Source organism: Hypanus sabinus, chromosome 3 (genome assembly GCF_030144855.1).
Source record: "Hypanus sabinus isolate sHypSab1 chromosome 3, sHypSab1.hap1, whole genome shotgun sequence".
In the NCBI taxonomy this organism is placed as follows: Eukaryota; Metazoa; Chordata; class Chondrichthyes; order Myliobatiformes; family Dasyatidae; genus Hypanus; species Hypanus sabinus.
In genome coordinates this window covers 76,108,323-76,129,882 of record NC_082708.1, presented here as the reverse complement: position 1 = coordinate 76,129,882, position 21,560 = coordinate 76,108,323, and the positions used below count along the sequence as shown (strand labels likewise).

Sequence of the window (21,560 nt, the reverse complement as noted above, 5' to 3'; positions counted from 1 at the left end):
TTGGGTTACCCGAAGAAATTAGCGGTAGCAGAACACTGCATTCGCAATGGCCACAGGATTAACTTGCCATGCCAGTCAGGACCGCCTGGTAAAGGAAGCCTCTGAAATAAAACCAAAAGAAAAGACTTTTGACAAAGACGAAGGTCTTGCTCCAAGTAAGAACTGGAATTCCATTGTAAACAAGGTGGAACAGCGGAAACCTGATTGGATAAGGGCTAACTAATCAAAAGGGATGGCTAATGGGGATTATAAATACCACCGGATGAAACATGCCCAGGCACCATCCCTGATGAAGATGGCAGAGTTTGTTATCAAAATGTTTAAAACTGATATGCGTACCTGACTGGTAGCCCAAGTGTTTATTACTGCAACATTGTTTGACATGAAGCAGCAACTTACAGTAGATCAAGCTTTTATGAAAATGTACGGACAAACTCCAACAGGGTCACCAAGCTAAGTGATAGCTAATTCACTGAAATAACGCCATATTTGCTATCTATAAAAATGAGCAAGTTTATTTTTGGAAGGGGCAATGCCAAGTCCAAAGAAAAATGCAAGGGACAAGCAAATCTTTCCGCAAATAATATATTTTATACCACATGAATCATTATGAACTATTGAAAAGTATTACATACAGAATTAAATGCAGTATGTCTCTAATGTCTCTATATACTGGCATGCTGGTACATCGGGGGAGGGGGGAATCAACATTTCAGACTATAAATTGAAGTGGGTGCATTTATCAGTACTCTGGATATAATTCTTTTCTTCCTTTTTAAAACATACATTTAATTACTATCAGAAGACAGAAATGTCAATGTTTTATGTATGCCAAGCATATACATCACCATTTAAAGATATTTAGGCCATGTTCAAAATATTTCATTATGCATGTGCAAAACACTTACTCTGAAGTATTTGGAATATTTTGCAAATCTAAAAGTTTGTTGCATTGCTTTAGTTCCAACACTGATTGACTTTCATCTCCTACAAGTTAAAGCAACCCCTAGAAATTAAAAAAAATACAAGTTTTCTCACCAGTTTAACTATATGTACATGATCATGCAAAGCAATTACTTGTTCTTCTACAGCTTGCTTTGCAAAAGTTAATCAAGTTCAACGGCCACCATCAAATATACACAATGACACACGTCAAAATCTCCTCACTTCCAAAACAGGGAGAACTGTGAACTTATTCAGGACTTCGTTTTTAAAAGAAAGACATTTAGGATCCAATATGGCTGCTCAAATTAGTACTAATTCATCACACTTCCGAGTATGAAATTTATTCTAAAACTAAAAGGTGGATGAATAGAATTCTGCTGCTCATCCCAGAGCACAAGTTATAATAGGCACATGTCTGAATATATTTGTTCCCAATTTATAAAATCTCTATAAAATCAATGTTAACCAGTGTACAGATTATAAAAATGCTACTTTGCAAATGGAAGCTTAGGCAGTAAAGAAAATGTGGCACTCATAAAGGGCCTTGGAATGTAGCACTTACAATAGACTTTCTATACAAAAAAACTTAAAACCATGCCCAAATAGAACTTGCTAGAAATTCAATGTAAAAGTACGAAGTGCCTGGAATTTTAACATTTGCGATCTTTGGCGCAAAATACAACATGCTGACATGACAATGCTGCATACTGATTTATTGCTATTAAGTAGGAATAATTTTTTAGGCCAACTACTTTTAGGGATTTATGTACAATGAAGCAGTGTCAGATATGGATAATACTTTAAAGATCTTAGAGGATCTGAAATCAGCACTCTGAGGATATTTGGAAAACTGGATTAATGAGCAACACTGAACCTTTAAATAATTTCTTGGATTCTCTCTCAGTGCCTACATGTTCAAAATCACAAGCCATGTCGTCTTTACAAATAAAAAAAAAACTAAATACATATTGAAACTGTTTAGCCTAGCCCCATTGGGAGCTGCCTGGTACTGGACCACAGAAAATCAGTACTACAGACTCAAAACATGCCAGACCAGAGAGTTTCAGCTTCTATACTGTTTTCAAGAAGTGGTGTTTAGTATTTAACAGGGAAATTAACTTCATAGAAAAAAGGCTTACGAATTCAGTATTAAAGGAAACACTCTTTGGAGACCCATTTGATCACAAAGCTTCTGCTGATATGTCACAGTTCTTAAATCTATTATACACATACATGTTCTTATAACCATTAACTTTCCTAATTATTCACTACTGTATATAGGACTCTTCATACTATTTGTTCTGCTAACCATCTAACACATAACAAACAGCTACTTAACCATTCTATAAACTACAAAACAAAGTTCAAAGGCATTTTCCTTTAAGTATCTCTATAAACTGCATTTCTTTATACTGGTCATGCCCCAAATCTTTTGGTGTAAAAAATAACCCTTTGTTCATTGACTGCAGAAGGAAAATGCCAACTTTCAAACATTAACAGAAATAATTTTGACAAACATTACTGAAAATGTATACTGTAAAATTGTGTACAAGTAACTTAAAATGACAATATTTAAATAAGACCAAATTAAACAGTTGAGAGTTCACTTCATAATCTCCCAACTCCCAGAATTAATTACACAGCTGCTTGAAGCTGCTCAATAGCTCAAAGACAAAAGCAAATACAATATTATGGTGTATATAATGAAATGGAAGACACCATCTTCAAATATCCATGTAGGCAGCATATTTGGATGCAAGATATGACAAAACTTTGAAGAAGCTAGGCGAAAGCACTTAGCTGGCGCCAGATTCTCTGTTGATTTGTTTAGTAGTTGATGAATTACTCAGATCATACAGAAGTAGCTCAAGTTAAAAGACCATGTTACTTGATTGAAACATTAAAAATTTATCAGATCTGAAAAATACTTTCAAAAGCAAAAAAATGATCGTTGCTGCAAATCTAAGAAATCAAACAAAAATTATACAGCTATTGTCCATGGCTATAAATTGGATCAGAGTTAAAATCAACAGGGACATAGATACCAGCTCTTCAATGTAAAGGTTTTTTTTTAAAAAAGGTGTATAGCATTTGCTAATCACTATTTCCAAATGTGTGAAATACTAAATAGCAGAATCCGTTCCAAATATTCGGAGTTTATCCAATCTTGCATCAGGAGAAGACACAGAACTTATTGAAGTCCCAATCAAGTTATAAAAATGTCTAAAGTTTTCTCATCCTTCACAGAATAAGGCAAAGTCCATAGGATTAAGAGTCCTATAGCCATGTTAGAAAGCTTTCTTTATCTATCTTTGTGGCAGCAAGGACAGATTCCATGTCATTAAGAAAGTCGGAGCTCAATGCCTCTTGCAGACTTGGCATCAATTCCTCTCCTTCCACATTCATGCTATCTTCCTCCAGTGTTCCGAGGTCCACATTAGTTCCTGGAATAGTTTCCAAGCAGTCTGGAAAACGGTTCTGTTGAGAATTTATATTATTTGGGCCAAGATTTTCACCTGAGTAAAGAAATCAAAAGATGAACACAGTCTAACAAAACATTCCATACTGAATTAACTTCACCAATTACAAAGTCGTTTTTCTCTAATGAAAATATTCTTTTTCACAAAATGTCCCTGGGGACTTGTGGAAACTGTGGTGATTTCTTTTGAACTTACAGTCCTTTAACATCTTGGACTATTTTTACTGTGCCTAGTCTTTTTTTAATATCAATTATGCTATTGTTTGCACTGTTGTAACTACATGTTGTAATTATGTGGTTTTGTGCAGGTCTTGTAGCTTTAGTTTTTGGTCTTGTTTTTGTCTGGTGGATTTGGAGATCCTTTCTGGGGAATGCACTAGATTAGCGCGATATTAATACGCAGCAGCCTCTCCGGACTCTGGACTGGGGATTGCCAAATATTACGTGGATTTTCTGGTGTAGTCTGTTTTGTCATATGCTTTTGTGATATCATTCTGGGAGAACGTTGTCTCATTTTTTAACTTCATTGCATTTGTGGTTTCTAAATGACAATAATCTGAATCTGAATTTTCCTGTTCTGGATGTACTTTCAGGATCAGGTTTAATTTCATCAGCATATATCATGAAATGTTGTCGTCTTTGCGGCAGCAGTACAATGCAATAGGTAATATCAGAGAAAAATAAATTTGAATTAAAGTTTATATATATATATATATATATATACTGTAATAAAATAGTTAAATAAATAGTGCAAAAAAAAAAGTGGTCGCATTCATGGGTTCAATGTCCATTCAGAAATTGGATGTTATAATAGTATTCTGTACTACGTTTGACCACAAAATCATCACAGATAGTCATTTTCCAGTTTCTCCTGATATAACCCAGGCAACTGGAGAACGGGGGGGGGGGGGGGGGGGGGGTGTGGTAAGTGGTGAAAATGCTCTCCAATCCTAAGTGCACCAAGGACATAATGTACAAACTACCAGCATGGACAAGGTCAATTAAGTTAAAGCAACTCAGGAACATCTTGCACTCTTAAGACCTGACTTACATAGACAGCATGTTTACTTTCAGGAAAGTCAAGTTCATTAACAATCAATAAAAGGGTTAGATTGACCATAGAGTAGGTTAAATGTCAGCACAACCATGGTGGGTCAAAGGGACTGTACTGTGCTGTAAAGTTCTATATTCATTAGACTTAAAGTTCAATATTGCTTGTTCACCTAAAAAAGAGTGGGAGATGGTGTCAGGGCTTCACTGGCTGACAAAACAGTTATGTCAGCACTTCTCACCATTGATAACTGGGAGAGGTTCTTGCACTGTTCTGGGCCACCCCAATCTGCAAGGAGACAAAATCCTAGCAGTCTCGGGCAATGGAAAATGCCGGATATCATTGGCTAATTTTGGAAATCTACTTGAGTGAAATATTTTGTTTTAAATGCTACATCAGCTTTAAAAAGAATATTTCTCATTACCAAACAGACCTATATCCATTTCCTCAACACTGTTAAGAAAGTCATCAGGTGTTCTGGGTACGCTATAACTGCTCATTCCGAGTCCGCTGTCGGTGCTCTCCTCCCGGGAATGGTACGTTCCACTAAAGAGAGGGGAAACATAGGAGAGAGAAACTATACATCAATAGAATTAGGCATCTTTAGGCATACACCCTTTGATCTACCATCAAAACACACAAGATAAATATCCTCTCGGTTTGAGCTTCTGATCAGTAAAACCTCTGGGAAAGAAAAGGGTAAATCCAATCTAATTAACTGAAAATCAGTCATGTATACAGAAAGTGGTAATGAAGATTATGAATAACTTCACTGTGTAGCTTTAAGCAACAGGTTTTAGTGTCTGAGTTTTATAATCATGTGTTGTCATATTCCATTTGTTTTATATTTGTGCCTAACTATAACAGTGAGCAATTACTTGTACAAGTACTGCATCATGGAAAGTTAGTGATTTCTGAAACCAGCAATTAAGAAAATGCATCCATCTTCTTTGATCTAGTGATGAACATGTTAAAATTAAGTTCCTCATTCACCATTTTGTTTCAACAAATGTTTTTCATTGCAATGCCTGATTCTTTTGTAGTACACCACTGCTCCCTGCTTTGAAGCTAAAATACGAATTTTCCTAAGAATTTGAGATTTTAATCTAAAGGCAAACTGCCCTTTAGAAATTATGGAATATAATTTGCACTTGAATGTTTATCAATAAAATTATCCTCACTGTAGGTAAGCAAGTTTTTCAAAACCACCAACAGTTCAACTCAGAAATAGTCTCAAGTAGAAGGCTATGTTTGAAATTATTGGCATACCTTAGGCAATGGGAGCCACTAATAGTTCAGAATGGACATGGTAAATTTAGTTAAAATAAATCAAGGAAATTGGTGAGGATGCCCAGCAGGTCAGGCAGCATCACTGACCTTTCAACATTCGCCTTTCAACGACTTAGTTGCATGTGGTTCATATTTTACAAGACTCTAGAGTCTGAAAACATGGATAAATAGTTTACTCTGACTTCTATTTTTTTAAATATTCTTTAGTGAAAGCAAATTGATTTTTACTTCTACTGATGCACTGCAAATGAAGCCCAAATCTGAAAATAGAACTATCTTTTTTTAGGTCAGTAGCATGAACAAAGTCACTCCAACACATTAAGTGGAGCAATAAATCAAAACTTGCACAGTGCACCTTTATGGAACAAAGTTGCAAAATACACTGTAAACACATTCAATAGTAAAGAGGCAAAAGTAGATAATCACAGTGAAAAAGGAGAGACCATGGCCTCTTTTGCTACGATCAGGCCACTCTCGGGGTGGAGAAGCACCATCTCATTTTCCGTCTGGGCAGCTTACAAGCTGATGGCATGAACATCGATTTCTTCTTTCCCCTACCCCCTTCCCCTCTTCCATTCCCCACTCTGGTCTCTTGCCTCTTCTCCTCCCTCTGGTGACCTTTTCCCCTTTCTCCCATGGTCCACTCTCTTCTCCCATCAGGTTCCTTCTTCTTCAGCCCTTTACATTTCCCGCACCTGGCTTTACAAATCATCTACTGGCTTGTTCTCCTTCAACTTCTAATTCTTCCCCCTTCCTTTCCAGTCATGAAGGGTACAATCCTGAGATGTTGATTTTTAATCATGTTGATAGATGCTAAATGCTAGAAAACTGTTGAGTTTTCTAGCATTTTGTACATGTTCATAAAGATATTGGGCTGGAAACTGTAATCAGCAATCAAGTAGGTTTTGGTAGGGTCAATGATTAAACCAGTTGAAAGAATTCATGGCAAGGGCTTAGAAATTTTGTACTCAGTCTTTCTAATACATTACTAGAGAAATCAGCTCTGGCAAAAATCAGCTGAATGTGGACAACCATCTACAATAAAGGGAGCAAAGGTCTGGGATGAGATATTGAAAAAGTGGAACTGGGTGTTATTGATGCACATGTGGACTCCAGTCTACTGGTGTTGCTAAAGGAGAATTTGTATAACTTGAATTCAGACTGCTCCAGTGGTTTAGCAGGGACAAAAATGTAGTTGTGAGTTTCATAAAGTTCTAGGGAGGAAGGATAAAATTTAGAGGCAAGACTACGTTCAAAACAATCATTTTCAGAAAGGTGGTGATATTGTTGATGGTAAGCATAATGAAGACAATTTTGGAAGGGTAAAGCAGAGATTTTGCAAATGCTCCAAATCAATGAACAGCTTAAAAGTTTCCAATTACAGCCAATTACAACTACAACTGTATAATAAATTTTCAGATTTTGTCTCTATACAGTACCTCAATGCTCAAGTAACTAAAAAAGTCACTTTTAAGAATCCCTATTTGAACAGTGTAACAAATGCTCCTTAATTTGTGGATCTAATGACATAAAAACATATGTATATAAGTAACTTTTTCAGAACTACACAGCAGCAAAGCGTTGCAAGGAAAGTTATCAATTGCTACTGTGATTTTAAATTTTTAAAATCGTTCTGGAAGGCATCCAACACCTACTATGGGGTGGGTGCCAGATACTAGAGTACGTGCATAATAGTTTTACCAAGTCCCAAAGATTCCTTTATTGAATGAAGTCCTTAAGAAGAAAAATGTTGATATTCCTAAGACATTTCTTTGCAGGACACTAAGTGCACATCTGCACTTAGTTACCATAACTAAATCAAAGGGCAATACTAACTAAATAGTCTACTGTGATTTGCAAGTCTACTTTATTCCTCTTCCACTTAAGTTGAGCTACTAATAAAAGTTCTCTGCATTAGATATACACACACACTGGCAATATTGGAATGTGCACAGCAACAATCAAATAGCACATTATGTAGTGCAAGGAGCACATTTAAATAGGGAGGCTCTAGAAAAAAAAAATCAGTTATCCAGTCTTAATTTTTTTTAAGAATCTAAGACTTGATAGCTGATTTTTTTTTTCCAAGAGCCCCTAGCCCCAAGAGTCCCTATTTAACCCCATAGCCCCAAGAGTCCCTATTTAAATTTCTTAAAACACTCCATGCATTTTACTGATCATAATAGCTAACTTTGCTTGTTTGTTGGTGCTAATGTCTCCTAATACTTACACAACACTTATCTTGTAAGTGCTTATTTTCCAGATGAAAGAGCTTAATGATAGACTTGGATTTGATTAGGCCGAATTTTTCGTATTTCTCCAAAAGTGACTAATTAAGCACGTGCAGTTCACGAAACTCAAAATTAGCAACATTAATGGTCTACATAAAGACTTTACTTTTTTGCTGCTTTTGTACAATGTTCAAAACTGTCACCAGCGAAACTTACAACCCAGAGTGAACGTCGTACATTCAATGATTTCCTCAATCTACAAGAATCATATTTAAAACAGAATGTTGTTACATCACAGTACTTTTCCCTTTCACAACGCATTTTAGATTGAGTACCCACCTATTAAGGAATGGATCTGAACTGTTGGTTGTCATTGTTCTTGCATCCTGTGGCATTGCAGATGAAGAAACTGGATTTTGAGGACTACCATCCTGTTCCATAGTTGGCAGCTGACTACGCAAGGCCATTTCCTGAAAACAAGGTACAGAAAGTGAAGTCAAAGGCTAGAATAATTAGTAATCTTTCAAAGTCAAGTTTGTTGTTATGTGCACAAATACATGTATCCACTGGTGCAATAAAATAATTAATTTTAGTGCAAAATAGTCTATTTTGCACTAAAATTTAAAAAAAGAGATGCTAAACTGCAAGAATTGGTGTTTGGCCAGTTGGTTCAAGACCAAATGGTTAAAGTGAAGTAGCTGTTCCTGAAGCCAGTGCTGTAGGACTTTGGGCTTCTATACCTCCTCCCTGACGGTAGCCATGAAAAGACGGCATGGCCGAGAAGATGGGGTTCCTTGATGATAGATGTTTCCTTCTTGAGGCAATGCGTCCATTGGTGGGGAGGGAGGTATTGGCAGGGTCCACTACTCTGCAGTTTCTTACATTCCTGTGCTTTGCATTTCCATAATATATATTCATAAAGGATGTTGCCCAAACATGCTATTTTAATCACAAACAAGAGCAAGTCTGCAGATGCTGAAAATCCAAGCAACACACACAAAATGCTGGAGGAACTCAGCAGGCCAGGCAGCATTTTGTGTGGGATGCTATTTTCATTTCATTTTTCAATCTTTTTATTGATTTTCAATTAAAGAATATACAAATCAGAGGAGGAATTTAGCAAACAGATAATATAAAAGATATATAAACAGCAATAATAAAAACAAAGTATATAACATCAAAATCAGATAGGTAAAATATTATGCTGTTATATATACAATGGTCAAAAAAAAAACAACTCCTCATAGCAATCATAAAAAAAAACTGGAAATTTTATTTGATAAAGGGAAAAAAACCCACTAACTAAACTGATACAAAAAAAAAAGTAAAAAGAAAGATTGGGCAGTCCAATTGACGATAAAATTAAAAGAGAGAAAAAAAATCCTTCTAGTCATCTCCGAACTTTCACGGATAAGGATTTTCCCCAAAGAGAATAAAGAAAAATAATCAATTAAATAAATAATAAATTAAATCATGTGAAAATATTGAATAAAGGATCGCCAGACTTGTTCAAAATTAAAGGATGTATCAAATGTCCGGCTTCTAATTTTCTCCAAGCTTAGACATAATATAATGGAGGAGAGCCAATAAAAAACAGTAGGTAGATTAGATTCTTTCCTGTGTAGCAAAATAGCTCTCCTAGCCAGTAAAGTTGAAAAGGCTATCATATGTTGGGCGGAGGCAGACACTTTGCTTGCTTCCTCTGGAATAATCCCAAAAATTGCTGTAAGTGGATTAGGTTGAACATCCACATCTATAACTTCAGTTAATATCCCAAACACATCCCTCCAAAAATTGTTTAAGCTTACTCTTGACCAAAACATATGAGTTAGAGTAGCCACTTCTGTGTTACATCTATCACAAATAGGGCATATATTATGAAAAATATGCGCCAATTGATCTTTGCACATATGGGCCCTGTGTACTATCTTAAACTGAATTAAGATATGGCGTGCACAGATAGCTGAATTATTGACTAAATAATAAATTTTACTCCACTGTTTGTCTGACAGTGAATGTTGAAGTTCTACTTCCCAAATGTGTTGAACCCTATCATTAGGCGACATGCGAGCATTCATTAACTGTTTATAAATGATAGCTAGTAATTGTTTTTGAAAAGGTTTAAACTGAAAAATAGCATAAGCCAAATTTAAAGAGCAGGCCGAGGGGTAATTTGGTAAAAAATCACGTAAAAAATTCCTAACCTGTAAATATCTGAAAAACGTATATTAGAGATATCATATTTATCTATTAACTGTGAAAAGGACATTAAACAGTCTTGTAAAGACAAATCTAAAAAAGTTTTTATTCCCTTAATTTTCCATGTTAAAAAAGCCTTATCCAAAGTTGATGGTTTAAAAAAGAAATTAGAATGAATATTACTAGAAAGTAGAAAATCACTTAATTCAAAAAATCTACAAAACTGAAACCAAATTTTTAAAGTATGTTTAACAATAGGTTTGAAAGCTTGCCTACCTATTCTGGAGAGCGAAAATGGAAAGGGAGCTCCTAATAAAGAAACTAACGAAAATCCCATGACTGAATTTTCCTCCAACTGTAACCATGAAGGGCAATCTTGGTCGTCTATATCATAAATCTAAAATGTAATATAACGAATATTAATTGCCCAATAATAAAATCTAAAGTTTGGTAAAGCCAGTCCTCCATCTTTTTTTGGTTTTTGCAAGAAAAATTTATTCACTCTAGAGCTTTTATTATTCCAAACATAAGACAAAATCAGAGAATCTATTTTATCAAAAAATGTTTTTGGAACAAAAGAGGGAACTGCTTGAAATATATATAAAAATTTCAGTAGAATAACCATTTTTATAGCATTTACTCGACCTATCAATGACATCAACATAGGTGACCATTTAGAAAGCACCTGTTAAGTATATTCAACTAAAGGGGAGAAATTATACCTATATAGGTCTTTAAAATTTTTAGTAATTTTGATACCAAGGTAAGTAAAATGGTTTTTGGCAATATTAAAAGGTATTTGATCGTAATAATCAGAATAATTATTAATAGAAAATCATTTACTTTTATGTAAATTAAATTTATATTAAAAAAAAACAAATTCCATAAATATAGATAACATAAAAGGAATAGGTTTCCTAGGATTTGAAATGTAAACTAATAAATCATCCGCGTATAACGAAACCTTATGTAATTTATCCCCTCTCTTAATACCCTGCACAGGTACCTGACGGGTACCTCTATATATTCCAAAATAAGGAGACTTTTGATTATTAGTTATAACCGCAGTTACCTGGGCATGATAAATCAATTTAATCCAGGAAATAAATCCTGGACCAAAATTAAACCTCTTCAAAACCTGAAATAGATAAGGCCATCAAAGGCTTTCTCTGCATCCAAACATACAATACATTCAGATTCTTTGGCTGAGGAGGAATAAATGATACATAACAATCTTCGAATATTAAAATGTGAGTGCCTATATTTTTTATAAATCCCGTTTGATCGTTTGAGATAACATTAGGCGAGATATTCTCAAGCCTATTTGCTAGAATCTTGGAAAGGATTTTAAAATCTACATTCAGTAAAGAAATACGTCTATAGGATACACATTCCATTGGGTCTTTTCTTTTTTTTGGAATCAATGAAATTGGTGCCTCATAAAAAGTTTTAGGAAGATTCCCAGAGGATGTAGAATTGTTAAAACATTTGATGAAGATGTGGTATAAGCATTTCATGAAAAGTCTTGTAAAATTCCACCGTATACCCATCAGGTCCCAGAGCTTTACCTAATTGCATAGAGGATATAGCCTTGGCTATCTCTTCTTGTTTAATAGGCGCATCTAACATATCAACATCTTGAATCGAAATTTGAGGTATGTTTAACCTTTGCAAAAATCTATTCATAATAATAGTGCTATCAGAGAATTCAGATTTATAAAGATTAGAATAGGTCCATAAATAACATTAATTTCATAAGGATCTAAAGTTTCTGTTCTATCTGGTCGATGAATTTTTAAAATCTGTCTTCTGACCATCTCAGCCTTTAACTGACCCACTAAAAGCTTCGCAGATTTTTCCCCATGTATATAAAATAAACTTTTAGATTTAAAAATTTGCTGTTCAATGGGAAAGGTCAGACGCAAATCATACTGTGATTGAAGTTCGACCCTTTCTTTATATAGGTCTTCAGTAGGTTTAACTGGAAACACTTTATCTATCTGTTTAATTTTATTAATAAGCACTGACAATTCCGCTTTAGTTTTCTTTCTCAAAGCTGCTGAATATGAGATTATCTGCAAGATTTCAACGTGTCCCATATAACCAGATTTGACATTCCTTCAGTTGTGTTAAATTCAAAAAAAATAGAAATTTGCTCCTTAATAAAATTAACAAAAGCTGGATCCTGTAACAATACAGGATTCAGTCTCCACTGTGACACTTAAAAAAAAATATCCGAAAGCTTAAGGGTTAACTTTAAAGGCACGTGATCTGAGAGCGCAATGATGTCATACGCACATTCAACAACGGAGTTTAACAGATGTGTATCTAAAAAAAAGTCACGAATACTTGTCATGGACCTGTGAGAAAAAGGAGAAATCTTTATCATTGGGATGTTTATATCTCCAAATATCGATAAGGCCATATTCTAATAAAAAAGAGTTAATATAAGCTGCCGCTTTATTAGGAAGCGACAGATTGGTTGATGACCCGTCAATCGCCGGATTTAAACAATTAAAGTCACCACCCATGATCAGCTTATATTCATTGAGATTCGGTAACTCTGAAAAAAGTTTCTTAAAAAAAAATCAGAATTATCTATATTAGGTGGCTATTTTCATAATAGAACAATGATCAATTGGTAACATTTTATTGCTAAACTGGAAAATTTTCTTCATTAACACTACATACTTGAGCAAGATGCACTGCATTTCACTAGTTTTCTTCCCAATACTGAAGCATTTAAGTGTTATGCCTTTTGAATGCAGTCTTATATACAGCTGCCTTTGAAAAACTTCACCCAATGATCCTAAACCTAGAATTGATTCCAAAAGAATCACAAGACTGAATGTCCATATCAATAAGTGAAAATTACAGTATAGCTTGCTAAAGATGCTTGCACCTCTCAATCTGATTCAAAAACTGAAAATAGCCCTTTCCCAGCCATCCCCATCTCCAGGCTCAGCACAGTGATCGGGCCCCTAACATTTCTGGTTTCTATTGCCTGGCATCTCACAAACTGTTTTCAATTCAGTGAGTTTTAACTGCAGCTTACAGTGGTCTCACATGCAAGACATGTGCTCTACAACTGACCTACAGCACGAGCTACTGATCATAGAATTAAAGACATATTGTTGACCTGACTGAGCAGAAGAGAGTTCAGATACTTGATACACTTAAGCTAGGAAGACGTGTCTTGTGGGTTATCACGTGGTGGGGACAGCAGCTACCTGCATACTTCTAAATGGCTTTGATGGATGGATCAGATGACCATGTACTCAAGCTGGCTAATGAACAAAGAGTCTTTAATGTCTACAGAAAGAACAAATCGGAAAAACGGTGACCATTGCAGGGTATTCATCTTTGACTTTGCACGGCTACATTAGTGAACTCTGTTAATGGCAAAACAAAAGAGACACACTGTAAATTCAAAAATTTGTAGCCAAGAAATTAATAAAAACTGCTAGTGAAATGCTGGCCTTTATATCACCATTATGAGCATAAAGAAATTAATACTAATTACCCAAAGCTTGGTTGGGCTAATGGTGAGCAGCTCTGCAAACCATACCCTTGGAATGACATGGGGGAAGTGCAACGTACATTTACCAACTTGCTACTTGGACATCATAGATTGTATTACAAAGTAAATTTGATGTGCCAGGAACTTAAACTGCTTGGTTTATTAAGCTTATTTAATTTTCAAGACATTGGACCCTATCTTGCACTGACCCACTAGTAGTTATTCCTTGTACTGCAGAGTTTTTGCTTTTTGAAGCTGAAAATAGGCGCCTCTTGAGTTAGCTCTATTGATCTCAGCATCCCAGTGGAACCTCCTGGCTCTTGCACCAGCTCATTGCTTCCACTATTAGCGATCCAGGCAGAATTCAATTCCAGAGTGTGGGCATTAACAAAGGAAGTGTCCAGAAAGTGCCACCTTGCACTCCTTCCCCTCCCCCATCTTCTTTGGCTTCTGCCCCCTTCATTTCCTGTCCTTACTTGGCCCAAAATGCTGACTGCCTATTCCCTTGCATAGATGTTGCCTGATTTGCTGAGTTCCTCCAGCATTTTGTGTGTTGCTCTAGTGTCAATAGAATCTATCGTCCACTCCTTCTCCTCCTAGTCCAATTATGTTAACCTTCAATAAATAAATTTTGACAGTTATTTAATGATTCTAGCAGTACATTCCACCCCAGTTTGTATGCCTGGTTGAAACAGCATTATAGTTACTGCATTCTGTTACTAGACACCTCTCTTAGCTGCTATAGTTCTGTCTTCACACACACATTTCTATTTTCACTTGTGGAATGGTGTTAGTTTGCTCGTTATTTCAATAAAACTTCCCTCTGACTTCAGTATAGTCCCAATTAGTTTCAACTCTCTCCCAGTCTAATGACTGGACAAATACAACACCCCCCCCCCCCCCCAGTTGCATTATTCTTACACACAATGTGTTCATTCAGAAAGCCATAAAGAGCTTTATTGCATCTGTGTTCATTTATTAATTCTGCAAATGATTCACTATTAGCAGCTACTTCAAATGCTATCCATTTTAACTCTGATCCATTGAAACCAAGATAGCAGTTGTCTTACCAATGGTGGGACAAGAAATAAATACCAGTTCAGGTTATTCACTGCTATTATGGAAACCCTTCTGGTATACTTTCATACTTGACAATGTGCAAGAGGATATTTGTGAACAGGAAATTCAGATTGTTGTGCTCAGGGATCCATTTAATCAGCTGCAACAAATGCCTGCAAAAACGCAATCTTCAATGAACAAATACATTTTGCAGATCCCCATTTCGCAATCCATAAAAACAGAATCTGTAGTAGTTACTTGGAAAACAAAACCAAAACAGCTGAGAGGCTGAATGAGGGACTGTGTGGTGCACTCCCAAATAACCAAGTTCAAAGTCGAAACAAAGTACTTTGATCCTTCATTGTGAAACCAAACCATATAGTGAAAAGACACTGCACTGTGCAGGGCCTTATCAACAAGCTCAGCCTCCCAAAGGGAAGTGACCGTTTCACCGTTATACAGAAGGTCAATTCAATAAAGGGAAATGGTGATGCATGCCGAGACAGAGCCAATCAGGGCAGCACAGTGGCAAGGCATTTAGCACAGCACTTTACAGTGCCAGATATGGGTTCAATTCCCGCTACTGTCTGTAAGGAGTTTGTATGGTTTTCCTGTGACTGTGTGTTTCCTTTGGGTGCTCCAGTTTCCTTCCACCTTCAAGGGTTAGTGAGTTGTGGGCTGTCAGAAGCCTGGTGACACCTGCAGACTGCCCAGAACAATCCTCACAGGTCTAATGCAAATGACACGATTAGTTTCGTTTCAACGTCCATGCAGCAAATAAAGTCAATCTTTAACCTCCATTTAGAGACACTGCCGAATAACTAGAGCCATGCCTTTCAGAAGTGAAAGCAGGAAATAGGTAGAGATTTTTAAAAATCCTTTGTGATGCAGTCAGGTCAACTATTATTTGTAAATACAGTATCAATAAACACTTGTGAAATAGAACTACTAAGGAATGTGGAGACAGGGCAGATGCATGCAAGTGGGTTATAGTTTATGGATCACAGTGAATGGCAGAATATTGAGAACACAATGGCCCCCATTGCTCCTGAATTCCATAAGACCAGAAGGCATACAATAGGAGCAAAATCAGGCCACTCAGCCCGTCGAGTCTGCCCTGCCTTTCAATCATGCCTGATTTATTATCCTTCTCAACCCCATTTTCCTGCCTTCCTCACGTAACCGACGACCCTCTGACTAATCAAGAAGCAATCATACAATCAGCATGTTTTCCCTACTATTTCAATACCTGTGGTGAACTATGTGCCTGTCGGGACACGCCCCTGCTGACTGCTCCTGTGGCTCCTCCCACAGGCCCCTGTATAAAGGAGACCTGCGGCCTGAAGATCGGCCTCAGTCTCCAGGACCTTGTATGATAGACACTCACTCCTGGTTCCTTCTTCCAGTCAATAAAAGCCGATATCTCGCCTACGTCTCAGTGTGAGTTATTGATGGTGCATCAATTTTATTGACTGGAAGTTTTAAAACATGGAACCCGTTTTGCGTCCGGACCGGTTGGATTTGGACCCTCAAGACCCTGACGCGGCTCTCGCTTTTGAACACTGGCTTGCATGCTTCCAATCGTACTTGGCGGAGCTTCGTGCGACTGAACCCGCCGTTATGCACAGAATCCTACTCTCGAGGGTCTCCTCCAAAGTTTACTCCTTTATCCGGGACCTGCCGACCTACGAAGGGGCACTGGACGCCCTCAAACGACAGTACCTGCGGCCGGTGAACACCGTCTACGCAAGACATCGCTTAGCTACCTGGCAACAGCGGCCTGGCGAATCGTGCGCCGAGTTTCTCCGAGCACTACAGACACTCGTCCGAGCTTGTGACTGCAAGACGCTCACGGCAGAACAGCATGCGGAGCTGCTGGTGCGAGACGCCTTTGTGACGGGACTGAGGTCAGTGTACATGCGCCAGCGGCTGCTGGAGAACTCGGATCTTACCTTAAGCTCGGCGATAGAGAAGGCCAACGCTCTAGAAGCTGCGCGGCATAACGCCGACGCTGTCCAGTCGCGCGATTCCCCGCCGGTTTCGTGGACGCCTCAGACCCCGCCACCGCCGGCTCCCGGGAGCGAATTCGCCAACGCCGCCGCCAGTCGCCATTCCACGAGCTCCCCGACCCAGACCACGGCTGTGGCCCGTAAGCAACTCGTGCTTTGTTATTTCTGTGGCCAAAAGAAACATCCTCGACAACGCTGTCCAGCGCGAGAAGCGACCTGCTCCAGCTGCGGAAAGCGGGGCCACTTCGCCAAGGTCTGTAAGTCTCAACCTCGAGCGGAGTGCAGCGCTGCGGGTGAAACGTGTGGGCCGCCATCTTGCATGCCGGGATGTGGGCGGCCATCTTTGTCGACGTCAGCACGCCCCGCCCCCGATCCTCGGACGCTGACCGGGTACCCCGGATGTGAGCGGCCATCTTTGTCGGCGTCAGCATGCCCCGCCCCCGACCCTCCGATGCTGACCGGGTACCCCGACGGCGATCCAACTCTGGCCACTGTGACTCTCGACCAAAGCGCCCCACACCAGCTTGCAAGATCCATGATGGACATCCAGGTGGAGGGGCATTGGACTGGATGCCTGTTTGACACGGGCAGCACTGGGAGTTTTATTCACCCGGACACAGTGCAACGCTGCGGACTTGCAACGCGGCCGGTCAGTCGGAGGTTCCATTTGGCCTCTGGGTCGCAGTCCGCAGACATCCGGGCGGGTTGTGTAGCGACTTTGTTGGTGCAAGGCACAGAATATCGGGACTTTGAACTGCTGGTCATGCCTAATCTGTGTGCACCTGTGCTATTGGGGCTGGACTTCCAGAGCCATCTCGAAAGTGTGACTATGGTATACGACGGGCCCCTCCCACCACTCACTGTCAAGAATCCTCAGTTTTGTGGGACTTCTTCACATACCCTGCTACTGACCACACACACACACGGACACACACATCCCATCCAGAACCAGGCCAACAACTGCGCTACCGACACTTGCAGCCTCTCCACTCTCAAGATCCCTCCCCCACCGCTGTTCGCCAACCTGACCCCCGACTGTAAACCTGTGGCAACCAAAAGCAGGAGGTACAGCGCGGGGGACCGGGCCTTCATTCGGTCGGAGGTGCAGCGGCTGCTCAGGGAGGGGATCATTGAGCCGAGCACAAGCCCTTGGAGGGCCCAGGTGGTTGTTGTTCGGACTGGGCAGAAAAATAGGATGGTGGTGGACTATAGTCAAACCATCAATAGGTTTACGCAGCTTGACGCATACCCCCTACCCCGCATCGCGGATATGGTCAACCAGATTGCTCAGTATAAGGTGTACTCGACAATAGATCTGAAATCCGCTTATCACCAGCTCCCCATCTGCCCAGAGGACCGCCCCTACACCGCCTTCGAGGCGGGCGGCCGGCTCTATCACTTCCTGCGCGTCCCTTTCGGTGTCACGAATGGTGTCTCTGTCTTCCAGAGGGAAATGGACCGGATGGTGGACCAGTACCAACTGCAGTCCACATTTCCCTATCTGGATAACATCACCATCTGTGGTCATGACAGGCCAGATCACGACGCCAACCTCCAACGGTTTCTCCAAGTGGCCGCAGCTCTGAACCTTACTTATAACAGGGACAAGTGTGTTTTTGGTACCACCCGCCTTGCTATACTTGGGTATGTCGTGGAAAACGGGGTTATTGGGCCTGATCCCGAACGTATGCGCCCCCTGTTAGAGCTCCCTCTTCCCACCACTCTCAAGGCCCTCAGACGGTGCCTGGGGTTTTTTTCCTATTACGCCCAATGGGTCCCCCATTACGCAGACAAGGCTCGCCCCCTGGTCAAGTCTACCTCGTTTCCCCTCTCTGCTGAGGCCTGCGCGGCCTTCAACTGCATTAAAGCGGACATTGCCAAAGCTACGATGCATGCAGTGGACGAGACCGCTCCCTTCCAAGTGGAGTGTGATGCCTCCGATTTCGCTCTGGCTGCTACCCTTAATCAGGAAGGCAGACCAGTAGCATTCTTTTCTCGCACCCTCCAAGGCTCTGAAATTCGGCACTCCGCGGTGGAGAAAGAAGCCCAGGCCATAGTGGAGGCTGTTAGGCACTGGAGGCACTATCTTGCTGGCAAAAGATTCACTGTGCTGACCGACCAGCGCTCGGTTGCGTTCCTGTTCAGCAACCAACAGCGGGGCAAGATCAAAAATGATAAGATTTTGCGGTGGAGGATAGAACTCTCCACCTACACCTATGATATCCTGTACCGGCCTGGCAGACTCAATGAGCCCCCTGAAACCCTATCCCAGGGAACATGTGCTAGCACACAGCTCGACCAGCTGTACGCCCTTCATGCACAACTTTGCCATCCGGGGGTCACCCGATTTTACCATTTTGTGAAAGCTCGGAACCTGCCGTACTCCCTGGAGGACATCAGGACGATGACCAGGGACTGCCAAATTTGTGCCGAGTGCAAACCGCACTTCTACTGTCCTGACACGGCACAACTTGTCAAGGCCACCCGCCCTTTTGAACGCCTGAGTGTTGACTTTAAGGGTCCCCTTCCCTCCACTGACCGCAATGTCTATTTTCTCAGTGTTATTGACGAGTTCTCACGGTTCCCCTTTGCCATCCCCTGCCCCGACACCACTGCCACGTCCGTCATAAAAGCCCTGCGCCAGCTCTTCACTCTGTTCGGGTATCCCTGCTATATCCACAGTGATAGAGGGTCCTCCTTTATGAGTGAGGAGCTGCGCCAGTACTTGCTAGCTAGGGGCATTGCTACCAGTCGGACCACGAGTTATAATCCCCGGGGTAATGGCCAGGTAGAGCGGGAGAATGCCACAGTGTGGAAGGCCACACTTTTAGCCCTTAAGTCCAAAGGGTTGCCGGTCTCTCAATGGCAGGAGGTCCTCCCTGAGGCACTGCACTCTATCCGCTCTCTGTTATGTACGTCCACCAATGCCACCCCTCACGAACGCCTATTCTCTTTTCCCAGGAAGTCTGTCACTGGGACCACCCTACCAGTTTGGCTGACGTCCCCGGGGCCAGTGCTGCTCCGGAAACATGTGAGGAGCAATAAATACTCCCCGCTGGTGGAGAGGGTTCACCTTCTCCATGCGAACCCCCAGTATGCTTACGTGGTCTTACCTGATGGGCGGGAGGACACGGTCTCCATCCGCGACCTGGCACCCGCAGGTGCAGCAGACCACTACCCTGAAGGCTCTCCGGTAACTGTGAACCCTGCACCAGAGGTGACACCGTACTCACCTGGCCCTACACAGACTCCTCACGACACTTGTATACCGGGCGTTTCGTACGCATTTATACCAGGCGCCTCGCACATGCATGAGGGATCACCGGCGCCTAGTGGGCAAGAACACGCGCAACCCCCGTCCCCTGTGCAATCGCCAATGTTGCCGGCACCTATGCGGTCACAGCCGGTGCTACGTAGATCGCAGCGACAGATTCGACCGCCTGATCGGCTTGACTTGTAAGAACCTTCGCTACATGAGGACTTTTTCAAACGAAGGGGGGGTGAATGTGGTGAACTATGTGCCTGTCGGGACACGCCCCTGCTGACTGCTCCTGTGGCTCCTCCCACAGGCCCCTGTATAAAGGAGACCTGCGGCCTGAAGATCGGCCTCAGTCTCCAGGACCTTGTATGATAGACACTCACTCCTGGTTCCTTCTTCCAGTCAATAAAAGCCGATATCTCGCCTACGTCTCAGTGTGAGTTATTGATGGTGCATCAATACCCAATCTTGCCCTGGACTTGAGGGGTAGTTTATATCTTAGTTGTCAGCAAGTAATTTTTCAGAAATACAAACCTTAAGCTGCTCATAATTATGTGTAATTATGCATAAGGAGTCTAGCTTCAGTAACAGCAGCTAACACAGTGTTGGCATCTTTAAGTCTTTCTGTTCTGCATTTTGCTTTTGAAATTTTAAGATGTCAGATTTTCTGGATCTGATACCAATAGGTGTTTAAAAATGTGGTATCAAGGTAACTATCATTTGGACAAGATAGGAAAGGAATAGACAGAACCAGGTTTAACATGGGCAACACACACAAAATGCTGGTAGAACACAGCAGGCCAGGCAGCATCTATAGGGAGAAGCGCTGTCGACGTTTTGGGCCGAGACCCTTCGTCAGGACAACGTGGGCAAATAGGTTTAGCCTAGATGGGCATCACAGACCCATATCTGTGCCATCCAACTCTGACTCAATAAGAAACATTAAAACTCATCAGTATGCAAAGAGTTGATAAAACTAAAACAAAATATTGGTAACATTACAAACCAATTAGCTGGCTAGAAGTCCCAGCAATAAATCTGGCAAATTAATCACCTTGTTATTAAACCTAGGCCAAGAAAATCTACCACTTTGTGTTGCCTAGCAACCATCCGATTTTTCACTCTCCAGTGGTCTCTTGGGATTGAGGATGACTTACTTCCACACATTCTGTGAGTTCAAGGTGACTGCTATAGTTAGCAGGGAACCAGGAGACAGGTGTGGGCAGGTGAATAGTTTGCAAAGTTGTGCACTCCTTCCACCATTCAACCGGGCTCCTACGTGCTCCATATGCAATGATTCAAGTTCCTGAATTTCTACTGAGTGACCATGGGCCATAGATTTCCTGGAACTATGGCGCTGCAACACTGCTTTCAAGAAGCCTTTGAGAAATTCTTGGATAATTTTCCTCTATTATTTTCCTGCAACAGAGCTTGGAATAGAGCCAAATAACCAAATAACAAATGCAAGGAACTTAACGCCAATCAGTTTAATATCTTAATCATGAGGAAATTTTAAGT

The 21,560-nt window shown here is 40.6% G+C and overlaps 1 protein-coding gene across 4 annotated transcripts in view; it reads right to left on the bottom strand.

Annotated features, from left to right (window-relative positions):
- Nucleotides 1-569: 569 nt before the first annotated feature.
- Nucleotides 570-21,560, bottom strand: part of yap1 (Yes1 associated transcriptional regulator) — a 153,640-nt gene continuing 132,649 nt past the window's right edge. For 2 of the 4 annotated variants that reach the window (XM_059964706.1, XM_059964708.1), the window contains 3 exons: nucleotides 8,336-8,466; nucleotides 4,900-5,021; nucleotides 570-3,461 (listed from right to left, as the gene is read on the bottom strand). In XM_059964706.1, the coding sequence (XP_059820689.1) occupies nucleotides 3,223-3,461; nucleotides 4,900-5,021; nucleotides 8,336-8,466 (492 nt within the window). In that variant the 3' untranslated portion in view covers nucleotides 570-3,222. The remainder of the gene's footprint in view (nucleotides 3,462-4,899; nucleotides 5,022-8,335; nucleotides 8,467-21,560) is intronic. The other 2 variants (XM_059964707.1, XM_059964709.1) reach the window with 1 other exon arrangement.